Below are 12,318 nucleotides of genomic sequence, written 5' to 3'. Positions count from 1 at the left end.
CTTGGTGAAGGCTTCTTAAGAACATGTGTCCTCTCGATATATACAAGATAACCTCAAAGTTCACAATGTCGAAGTTTAAAATCACATGTTCCTTATGTGTATACGAATGTACACAAATGTGGTTAAAATGTTAACAAAAAGAAAGTGAAATAAAGATAATGGATTTCTTGTCTATAAGTTCACTTGTTTTTCTTTCCTCATTCCAAGCGGAAAGTCAAATACATTTTTTAAAATATCTTAAACTAATGTGGTTGTTAATAATTGCTAGTATATGATATTCATATCATGCAATTCAGAAAAAACTTTCTTTTTTGTTTGTTTGTGCGTGCCTTGCATTTATGTTCATTCCAATAGAAACAAAATGCTCAATCGAATGGAGCCAAGATAACCCAATCTTGCTTTTGTAATTCATTTTCCGTAAAATCAGCGTAATATTATGTTACAATTTTCTTTTTTGTTTTTCCAAAAGCAGAATTTCATTAACAGGGTCAACATCCCAAGTTCATAACATTTCAGGTGTTTGTATTCATAACTTCATATGGCAAATGCTTATTTTTGCATAATATTGTACTCAAGTCAGGCTTAAACCCGGAAACACCCTTGCGTACCCAGCATCCCCCCCCCCAAAAAAAAAATAACAGTGTAGTTTACGTAGAGAAAGGAAAGAATATTTAGGAATTGGACCTCAAAAAAATGTGTCTGAAACGCAATTTTCGCCTAAAAATAATGGATATTATTTTTGGAAACATATGAGATTCTACTTTCAAAAGTATTTAAAAAGTAAGACAAAACAATAATCATAAGTTTGTATATGGAGTGGGAGAAGATAAACTCAGAGAATTTTTAACAGCTATTTGTATGAATAGTTCAGAAAAGCTCAAAGGGCTTCTTTTTTTAATTTAACGTCCTACAATTTTTTCTCCTAAACCTCCTTTGTGGTTAGATAGGTAGCGTACACGTCTTTGGTGTGGAAAACCCGTGTTCAACTCCCTGTGAGAGCTAATGTGGTTCGGAACCCACATTAACCCGTAGGTCCACGTCTCGTATAGCCTCGCTGTTGAATGTGACGCTAAATTCTAAAGAATGAACGAACGATTATGCTCCGAGGCTAAGGGAACGGCTATGATAATGAACGAAACGATGTAATTAAAGAGTGGGAGGGAACGGAAGAACCCAGAGAAAAAGACACGCATATGGTGTTTATCCATCACTATGTCCACTTGGTCTAGCAATGAACCACTGCAACCTCTCATAAAACGTTTCGTTTATTGTTATATGCAGCGGAAAAAACTTACGGAAAACGAAAACAATAACAACAATTACAAAAATAAGAAATGTGAATAAGGAAGAGAATGAAGAAAATGAGATAACTTGAGAGAAAGTATTAAGATAGAAGAGGAACGAAATGGAAAATGAGGTGTTAGCTGTAGTAGAAGAGAAAGGAAATGGAGAAAATGAGATAATTTGAGAGCAAGTGTTAGATGTAGTAGGAGAGGAAGGGAATGGAGAAAATGATACAAGATGGAAGGAAGTGTTAAATTTAGTAGGGGAGGAAGCAAACGGAGGGAATGATATAAATTGAGAGGGAGTATTCGATATAATAGAAGAGGAAGGAAATGGAGGAAATGAATTAAGTTGAGACGAAGTGTTAGATATAGTAGGAAAGGAAGGGAATGGAGAAAATGATATAAGATGGAAGGAAGTGTTAGGCATAGTAGGAAAGGAAGGAAATGGAGAAAATTAAATAAGTTCTGAGGGAGTGTTAGATTTAGTAGCAGGGAAAGAAAACAGAGGAAATGGTATAAATTGAGAGGGAGTGTTCGATATAATAGAAGAGGAAGGAAATGGAGAAAATGAGATGAGAGGAAGTGTTAGGCATAGTATAAAAGGAAGAAAATGGAGAAAATTAGGTAAGTTCAGAGGAATAGTTAGATGTAGTAGGAGAGAAAGGAAGTGCAGAAGATGAGATAAGTTAAGAGGAAGTGTTAGGTATAGTAGGAAAGGAACGAAATGGAGACAACGAGGTAAGTTGAAAGAAAGTGTTAGGTATAGTAGGAGAAAAGGTCTAATATTTAAAAAAATAGGCTTAGTTGTTCGAATAAGAATTATATTTTAAGGGACATGACATGAAATATTTTTTTAAAAAAAAGAAGACGATAAAAAAAGGTTGCACTTGATGAGCAGTATTAAAACTGATAATTCTGCTTTAAGACAAATGTGTCTAAAGGTTATATACGTAGAACCTTCTCAACAAGTGGCCTGCCAATAGTGGATACCTATACACTTGTGTGGGTATATATATATATATATATATATATATATATATATATATATATATATATATATATATATATATATATATATATATATATATATATATATATATATATATAAAGATGCCAGTATCTCATTTTTCTTACATTCTCTTCTCTTCTCTTCTTTCATTTTCTTTTCATACAAGGATTTTTTCTAAATGAGTGCCTCATATGAAGATCAAGAAGCCCGTATGAATGATTGCCACCTATAACTGAAATGAAAATAATACTTTCTTGCTACTGTGTTCTTGTCACTCAGAAGAATATCCTAATATCGCCCAGAACACATGCTGCGCAACACTGAAACTTATTGTAACTCCCAAACCTTTGGCTCGCCTGCAAATTTACTAGCATACTAGCGACATCTCTTGGCGTCATGTAGAAAGCAGCACAGCTAGCGACAACTAGTAACGTGACTATCGGTCTGAGACGCTTTGCGTTTATAATAAGAATTAAGAAAATGTAAATATCTTCGCATAGGTGTTTATGCAACCCTTAACTCTTAAAATGTATTGAAGTTTGCATATTAGCGTTGCTCACAGATTGATGTGTTTTTGCTTTATAATAAAGATATTTAAAAAAAAAGAACTGTAATTTTCCTATAAAATATTGGGATGAGATCAAATTCGTTAAAATTTAGCTGTAGCTCTCGAGGTTTAAGTTCCAATGAGAACAGAACTCAGATACTTTTTCTTTGTTTTTCTTCCCGTCTTCTCTCTCTCTCTCTCTCTCTCTGCAGCTTCTGGGTTACCAAAGTTTGTGATTTATGGTACTTTTATTACAACCGTAGAGAAATCATAACAGAAACACATATTTAGTTATTTTGAGATGAAAAGTTTAAATACAAAATTTAATATCTCCAATCTGAAGAGATTCGGGCATCTTATTGTAACAATTGTAACCCCCACCCCACCCCCTTCCATTTCGAATTTCCAGAAATTCTTCTTATTGTTACTATATGTCACAAAGCTCACGAACTGTCCAAATTTCAAGTTTGCTAGACGTTGATCAGTCAGAAATGAGTCAGTACTTCTTTTATATGGGATAGATTGTTTTACACCTCAGATTTTTCTCAACTATCTTACGAAATTTTAGGCAGTACGCTGTAGGGTTTTAGGCCTTTTGAAACACTTTTGTGCTCATTTAAGCCTCTTTTCAGTAATAACAGAAATATAACGACTATACATAATCGCACTGAAAGATATGGCGGTATAGAAAGAAGGCTGTTCTTACAAGTCTAACAAGAAAATTTCTTGAATTTTAGCGTTCAAGAAACGTAGCGTTTTATTATCACTCCAAAAGAGGAAGAAAGGTAGTTCGTTCACTCTGTTGGCTGATAAAAATGACAAAAACACCAGCAGAGTTTAAGTTACTTTCTCTTTTGCTACTGTGGAATGGTGAGGTAAATTGGTGCCACAACGTAAACAACTTTTCTTCGGTTCATCAGTAACGGTGTTAAAAGTTAGATGCACTCGAGGAAGAATTCCTGCAGACTCCGTTCAATACAATGAAGGTTGAGACGCTTCAAGTTCTTCCTGCAGTAACAAACCTAATAATGGCGAGTGTTGTTAGTATTGTTCCTCCCTCTTCTCTTCAGACACTTACCATTTTTTTTTTTTTTTAATAAATCGCTCAATAACGACAAAGAGTATGAATAATTTCGGACAGAGACTCATTTAACACATAAAACAAAAACATTATGTAACAAGGGGAACACAGTCGGTGAAACAAATCTATATGCTCCCGGCCTTACAAAGTTGGAACATGGCTTCTGTGCAGAGTGTGGCCACCAAATACAGCGAGCAATCTTTGTTCCTTAGACAATGGGCTACCCCACCAAATTTGGAATATATATATATATATACATGTGTGTGTGTGTGTGTGTTTATATCTCAATAATTACTGGCCGGATTTTATCCAAATTTGGTGGGATCTTATCCCTCCTACTTTTCATATATATAGGGTGCCTTAAAAGTCCCTAACCATTTCTGGTAAAAAGCACTTGAATTCAAATTAGATGCACCGTAAGTCAACGAAATCACAGCAGTTCGACATGTTCGCCCTCTATATCCAGGCAGAGTTGTCATCTCTCCATGGTGCACCTGACACACGCTGCAATTGCTGGGATGATTGTACGCACCAATGCCGAAATGTTTTCACACAGGTTGCGACAAATCTCTAATCTTCACCTTGCATAACTGAAGATTAGGCATTTGTGAAAACTTAGTATTACAAATGTGGTGAATGATGATGTGGCGATGTGCACAGACCATTCGCAAAGTCCGTGGAATTAGAAAGGTGCAAGTAACAGCGAAATGGAATTTGAAAGCTGGAAGCAACGGCGAAAGGGAATTGGAAAGCTGAAAGTAAGAGCGAAAGGGGATTGGAAAGCTGAAAGTAACAGCGAAAGGGAATTGGAAAGGTGGAAATAACAGCGAAAGGTAATTAGAAAACTGGAAGTAACAGCGGAAAGGAAGATGCAAAGACTCGAAATAAGATGAAAGACAAAATATGAGATGATTTGAGAGAGAGTGCATATTGAATAGAGGATGTCCAGGATAGAGGAGAGTGGAGCAAACGAATTAAAGAAGGGGAACTCCAATGGACAAACAAATCATTTGCTGTTTACAGCAGCTTGATATTCAAACCATTCCGGAGATATGATTAACATTGTTAAACTTTGGCAACACTGCTCAAAATTACGTAATTACATTAACTTATTGTAATTACAACTACCAAAAGGTATTGCTATAATGTTATAACAGCAAAGAAAAACGATAATCATTTTAAACATTTTTAAATAAATACATTATTTTAAGGAGTGTTCGATATAAATATCAAATCGCTATAAGCGACAAAATGACTAGCACGTCCACTGAAAACTATTGAAGTACTTAGATATGATACTTAGATACTTAGATATTTTATTTCGAAATAAAGCCTTTCGAAAAAAAAATCAACTCCTTGTAACTTAATTCCAATTCATTCCAGATACGTCATTAGGGATGCGCACGAGACGAGACGAGACAGTATTTTCCTGACAAAATTCGAGTCGAGACACAGCTCTTCTAATAGCAAAATATACATTTTTCGAGTCGAGACATCACTTTTACAGCACATTTTCGAGTCGAGACAGCCTCAAATCTTGTTTCGTGCGCATCCCTATACGTCATGTATGACCACCGTATGCAAACTAAGGTACTTTTGATGTTCATACCTTGATGTGTCTCAGTTCTACTGTTAGTCTTCCAAAATTTGGAGGTTTCTGATATTGTAGTGTCCTCAGTTGACAACTCTGAACAATAAATGTGGTAGATATTGTAAGTTTTCATTTAACATGTTTCAAAGAATATAAAGTTATGTTCGGTTGGCAACACTGTTAATCTGTTTGTACTGCGAAGTAAGTCGAATGATTTCTTTCTACCGATGTTTTCTTCGTACGAAATTTCAACTTTTTTTTTTTTTATTGATTGGTTTAGAAGTTACACCGTTGTCTCAAGTTTAAAAACCCACTCTGTATAATTATGCCACAAAACCCGATCAAAAAAGGCAACAGTGGCTTAGTGGTAGAGCGCTGCCTTTGGTGCGTAGGGTCCCTGTTTTGATCCCTGGCCAAGTAAGTTTGTGGTGTACAACGTCGTGTCCGTGGGCTTTCTCTGGGTGCTCCCGATTCTTCCAACTTTCTTATTCTACCAATTTTTCTATCATCATTCACTTGCCTTAATTATTGTCTCCTTCGCCTAAAGGGCACAATCGTGAAACGTTAATTTGAAATATTTCGTTTCATTTCATTTTAAAACCTGGTCAAAGAATCATGTAGGAAACACTGACAATGGCCTGCATTGAGAAAAAAACTATAACATTAATTTAAATCCATATATTCTTAAATTATTTTTCTATTTTCTTTATCAGGTCCAAGATTCCCAGCGAGAAGGGGAACAGCCTGACTCAGCAAATGGGAAGTGTCCTACGCCACCACCTTCAGGTAAAGTATTTTTACGCATTGCTTAGGAATTTCTAAAGTTTTGTCAAGCTTACGACGTTTCCACTTCATTTTAAAGAAATGCTGCACAAATCAATGCTTCTTTGCTTAAAACTTCCTTCATTGTTGTAAAGAAACCGCACTCAGAACGTTTTCAATTGTTTTTAAAGGAATGCTGGTCTACTAAGTGAATTCTTTGCTTGAGAACTTCTTCATTGTTGTAAAGTAGCCTCGCTGAGATTATTCCCACACTCTTTCAAATCAATCCTGCTCTAGTCAGTGAATTCTTTGCTTGAGAACTTCTTCATTGTTGTAAAGTAGCCTCGCTCAGATTATTCGCACTTTCTTTCAAATGAATGCTGCTGTAAGCAGTCAATTCTTTGCTTAAGAATTTCATTGTTGTAAAACAACGTCGCTAGGGACGTTTCCTGTTCCTTTCAAAGGAACGCTATCCTAGTTGGTGGGTTCTTTACTTGCGAACGACTCATTTTACTTTGTGAAACTGTATATGAATACCACAGCCTACATCGCTAGAAATCATGTTTTTTTCTCTCTCTTTCTCTCTTAGAAAACTGGTAACCCTACATTCTATTCCACCGGTATTTGTGATTGTCTCTTCCAAAATAACTCTCGTTCAGCCTATCCGATTTTAATTAATCTTTAGGGATGCGCTCGAGTCGAGACATGTCTCGAATCTCGACTCGACTCGACTCGAATTCGAGTCGAGATTCGAGTCGAGACACACTTTGTAAAATTCGAGACGAGTCGAGACAAACCTATTTCTCGACTCGAATTTTCGAGTCGAGACACGAGTCGAGTCGAGACGGCTCTTAAAAATCTCGACTCGACTCGAATGTCTCGAAAATCTTTCTATAATTTTTAATATTATTTTGAAGAAAGTATTCACTCAGAAACAGCCTTGAAACCAATTCCAGCTTTTATTCCTTTAGAAAGGTACAGAACGCATAAAATTAATAGTTAATCTTTAAAGATCAAGATTTAATTTTCAGCTCAATTCAGTTAATTAGAACTAATAGTTAATGTCGTTGTATTTGGTTGTACTGTAAATATAATGATAATAATAATAATAATTGATTATCTAGTTTGTATAAAACTATTATCCGTAGTCTAAATCTAGTTTGTATAAAACTATTGCGATAGAGTGAACTTCATAAATTCTCTGAATGAGCAGTTGGTAGTCTATAGTAATTTTGCATAGTTATAATTATTGTGTTTTCGTTCCCATGAACGCAATAGGGTCACGTAACTTCTGGATTATTCGCTTGCCCAACTATTCTCAGGCTTTAATATGTTGCAGCATATCACGAGCTACGGATAATATATAATGTAACATTTGTTGTACATCACATATTATGATACGAGACTATTTTACATAGTATATCTTATCTAATATAAATAAAATAAAGAGTTTGTTTGTGAGTTTTTCTGTCTGTCTGTGCGACCTGGGGACCAGACGAGTGGACCGAGAGTTCCCAAAATTTGGTCACGGGTACCTTAGTCCAGGCCCCAGATCAAGACGAAGCGTTTTTTTTTAATTTCGAACCAGGGGGGTCTCGGGGGGGACGTTTACTGGGACCGACCTGGGGACCAGACAAGTTGACCGAGAGTTACCAAATTTTGGTCACGGATACCTTGGTCCAGGTCCCAGTCTAAGGCGAAGCGTTTTTGTCAAAATTGGAACCAGGGATCTCAGGGGGGCGTTTAGCGAGACATGTAGTAAAAGTAATCCAAATTGATCGACATTAGTGTCAAATCCATAGTTTTCACGGTCGCTGAGATCAATGGTGACACTTCCATCAGCGATGACTTGCAAATTCAGCTACTACTGTATGCGGGCCGGGTGTCAGCGGGTGAGGAATACCGAGACATGTATAAATAGCCCATATTGATTGATACTAGTGTCAAATCCTTAGTTTTCGCGGTCACTGAAATGAATGGTGATACTTCCACAGGTGTTGACTACCAAATACAGCCCCCATGCGAAGAATGGGTATATTAAGCTAGTATTACAATAAATGGACTGCTTGGATGCCAAGAACTAGTACAGATAAGTACCATCCACTTCTATGAATAGGTATTTTTTTAAAGGATATTTGTAAACACTAAGTTATAAAACAATGAACTACATACAGTAGTTATGGTTTTGGTTCCCAACATAAAAGAAATATGGATTGTTCATGAGATATTGAACTTCAACTTTCACTCCTGGAAAATTTCAATTTTAGAGTTAGGCCACTTGGCATCAAAGCAGTTCACTGTAAGATAAATACATTCCGCACATTAGTAACATAGTTGTTCAGGGGCCTTCGATTTCCATCCTCTCAAATGAAAGCTGAATAATTGCTTGATACATGCTGACTATATAGGAGAAATAGTGTATTAAGTTTTCGAGCTTTGGTGCGTATCCGTATTTACACTCTGATATAACTTTAAGTTCACACTCAAATCGAGCTAATTGTTTAATGCATTTCGAAAGCTTTTGTTTTTATGCAGCTCATTAAGGAAAATCTATTTCATAATCGTAACATTTATGTACTAAGAAACTATGAACGTAAAGTGGACTCGACCTAGCCCCGTGGCCGCTGTGACTCAGTGGCACAGCTCTCACCCTTGGTGTGTGAGGACTCTGATTCTGTGTATGTGTGTGAACTCCGCGGCTAGTGCATGCGTACAGAGTCGGAAGCGGTATGTATTGTTTATACTACTTACAACGTTACCCCCCACATAAAATATAAATTCACCCTTTCTCCCTTCTCTTTTTCGAATACAATGAACCGACTCTTTTGCTGAAGAACGATGCTAAAAGAAAATTGAAACATCTGTGTCTAAACTTTCTTTGAAGCGCAGTCTTTTGTATTTGTAAGGTTTTGCGAGTGTTTTCGAGATAGCCAAATTTTTACCATGGACTCCTGCTGCGAACTGACCGTGAGTAAACACCCGATCTCGCTGTGCTCAATTTCTCTCGCACACGTGAAATGGGTTTGTTGTTTCCAAAACAAATAGGAAGTTACCTTGTGCTTTTGCATTTCTGCACGCACACAGGTACCATTGTTGTTTTAATGATCAGAAGAAATATCAAAACCATCCGAAGTAGGCCTATACCAAGTTTTCCGCGTGGTACCATTATGGAGAATAAATATTTGATAAAGTCACGTAGATGCGCTTAAACCTATTCCATCTGTCCTTATAATTTTTCTGGTCTCATCAATTTCTCAGGAGAATACGTACAACATATGTCCAAATTCCATATATACTCTTTCTAAACTAATGAGTAAACTCATTAAGAACACCAACTGATATCAATAAACAGGAAAGAAAACAATACTTTATACTTCTATCATTTGGTACACATCTCTATGAAGCACAGCTTGTTTCTTTTCGAAATAGCTCCTTCGTGTCACAGCTGTGGTTAGTTTTGTTTTGTGTTAGGATGAAAGAGAGAAATGCAACATTTGCTTCGCGGTGAAGTTATATATATTATTAAGATGAGCGGTGATAAGCGAGGTTTAACAAAGAGTGCCTTTCGGATGCACAATTTAACGGGTAGTTGCAGTCCGTGTTGAGAATCGAACCAAAGCTATGTAAGACATGTTAATATTGAGCTCTTTTGTGGTAAAAGTGAACTTCAGAAACACACAAAAGACTTGAAACATCAAGCTAATGTAAAGCAATTGAAAAATAGCCTACCTATCGCTGCATCTTTTCTGTGGCTAGAAACATGCAGTGTGTAGCAACAAGAATCGTGTTAAGGACTTTTTTTTCGAACATAACATTCCCTTCCACACCATAAAAGACAATATAATGTTTGTTAAAAGAAAGTGCACATAATATTTTAAAATTTTGTTTGTGATCCTATCATGCATAATTATAAATAATGCCTTTCATACTACGAGAATGAGTTCAACTATACGTCATGGCCCCTCTAAAGCGGGGCCGCGGTGGCTCAGTGGTAGATCGTTCACGTCTGGTGCTTGGAGACCCTGGTTCGATCCCAGCTCGTACCAAGTAAACTTTGTGGTGGACAAACACCGTGTGCGTGGGTTTCCTCGGGGTTCTTCCGTTCCTCCCACTTTCTTCATTCCACGATTTCACTAATTTCTCATCATCACCCCTCTCCTTTAGCCTAACCGGCATAACCGTGGGACGTAAAACTCAAAGATTTCACTTCATTTTTTCCCTCGAAAGCGATATCTTTCAAAATTATTTATTGTTAGATATTGTAAATTTACGGTATCTATTTTAGTGGACGGGAAATTTTGCATCTAATCGGATAATTTCATGGCTTCTAACAGGAATTCGCAGTTACGAAATTTGCATCACTGTCTTTTCAAAGGATGCCTAGAAAGAATACTACTAGAAAATAACTGAAAACACAAAATGGATTTAATAGCCAAATTCACGTCATCTTGGTGCGTCATCATTTTTCTTTAAATATTTGTATTTAGTATTAGATTAGAGTTTAGTGTCCCTTTCAGCATCAAGGCTATATGAGACGTGAACTTACAAATTAACGTGGGTTCAGAACCACAGGAGTTCCCATCGGAAATCGAACCTAGGTCTTCCGCACCAAAGACGCGCACGCTAATCATATGGACAAGGGTGTTCGATATTTAGTAATGTGTACATAAAGTTGTGAAATTGCGCTTTTATAATGGAATGCAATTCCTTCTACTGTCATAAACCTTCACAATACTTAGCTGGACAAAGTATCTTTAAAAAAAAAAATGTCACTCTTTATGTTTCAGTTCCTGGTTCGACTGAAGGATGGAACAAATTGCAATGAGCGTTTTTGGATCCTACTTTGTGTAGTTGATTCATCATAAACTTGGTATTTGATACGGATATGAACTATTACACTTATTTGGTGTTTATTTCTAAATAATAAGTCCTAATACAATTTCATAAAGTTGTAATTCTTCTTTAGTTTGTATCACTTTACACAATGACAGATCCAAAAGGTGTGTTGTATCGGTGCAGTAGCAGTTTTTCACGTTTGTCAAAATGTTCCAAAACCCAAAGAATAATCTTTAATTTCTGATACTTTAGTCGTCACAAATTACAATTTTATAATGTAGTCAATGTTTATAATTACTGGGCAGTTGGGCGTTTAAACTAATGACATCATAATAAAGTCAAAACCCTAATTTTGAGTTGAATTGATTCTGATTTTAACGTCCCGTTCAGCAGCGAGGCTATGTGAGACATGGACCTACTGATTAACGTGGAATCCGAACCTCATGAACTCCCACCGGGAATCAAGCCCAGGTTTCCCACGCCAAAGGCAAGTATGCTAACCGTTAGCCACGAATGAGCTCCACCATAATTTTAGTGGGCGATAAGAAATATCTCGCCAGTGCTTTTACAATAAATAAAATTTTATAAGTATTAAAGAATAGTGGTAAGAGATTTTATAATAGCTCTTTTATTTATGAGATATGAGTATTTTGAAAAAAAAAAAAAAACTAAAGAATAGGTTGGCGGAACCACAAAAGACTCGTAAAATAAACTTTCTTATAAATACATACGCACCTTACTCACCTTTTATAATTGCTATGCTTACGTTCTCCATAAAAACAGAAATTCTCTTTTAGTGATACTTTACACAAGATCATGAAGTGGGTTCAAATTTAATTAAAGGCAAAATACAATACAATAATCCACAAATATTGCCTCAAGTGAGTTTAAAGATTTCTAAACACTAGTGCGAAACCGGGCTCTGCCGTTGCGATCGATTTACAGGTCTTGAGACGAAAGTAAGAAGGGTCTTACGCACACAGTAAGTAAAAACAATTAATATGCCGGTAACTTTCCCCCAAATGGGTGTATCTTAAAACTAATCTCACCATTATTTTTCTAATTAAATTCTAGCCCGAAATTATGTATCATATTACCCTATTCCCATTTTGAAAACTTGTCCTTAATTCAAAATGGCGAATTTCAAGATGGCTGCCATCAAGGTCATATCTACCATACGACTTCCCCCCAGGACTTATATGTATC

At 36.3% G+C, this 12,318-nt stretch overlaps 1 protein-coding gene across 1 annotated transcript in view; it reads left to right on the top strand.

Moving 5' to 3' along the window:
• LOC145681775 (uncharacterized) overlaps positions 1 to 12,318 on the top strand; it is an 88,378-nt gene that overhangs the window by 55,648 nt on the left and 20,412 nt on the right. Inside the window, exon 2 of the mRNA XM_081753387.1 lies at positions 6,228 to 6,300. Within this exon, the coding sequence (XP_081609513.1) occupies positions 6,228 to 6,300 (73 nt within the window). The remainder of the gene's footprint in view (positions 1 to 6,227; positions 6,301 to 12,318) is intronic.

The sequence above is a fragment of the Thermobia domestica genome, chromosome 3 (assembly GCF_964235325.1).
Source record: "Thermobia domestica chromosome 3, izTheDome1.hap1.1, whole genome shotgun sequence".
NCBI classification, from domain to species: domain Eukaryota; kingdom Metazoa; phylum Arthropoda; class Insecta; order Zygentoma; family Lepismatidae; genus Thermobia; species Thermobia domestica.
This window is presented reverse-complemented; position numbering and strand designations above follow the sequence as displayed.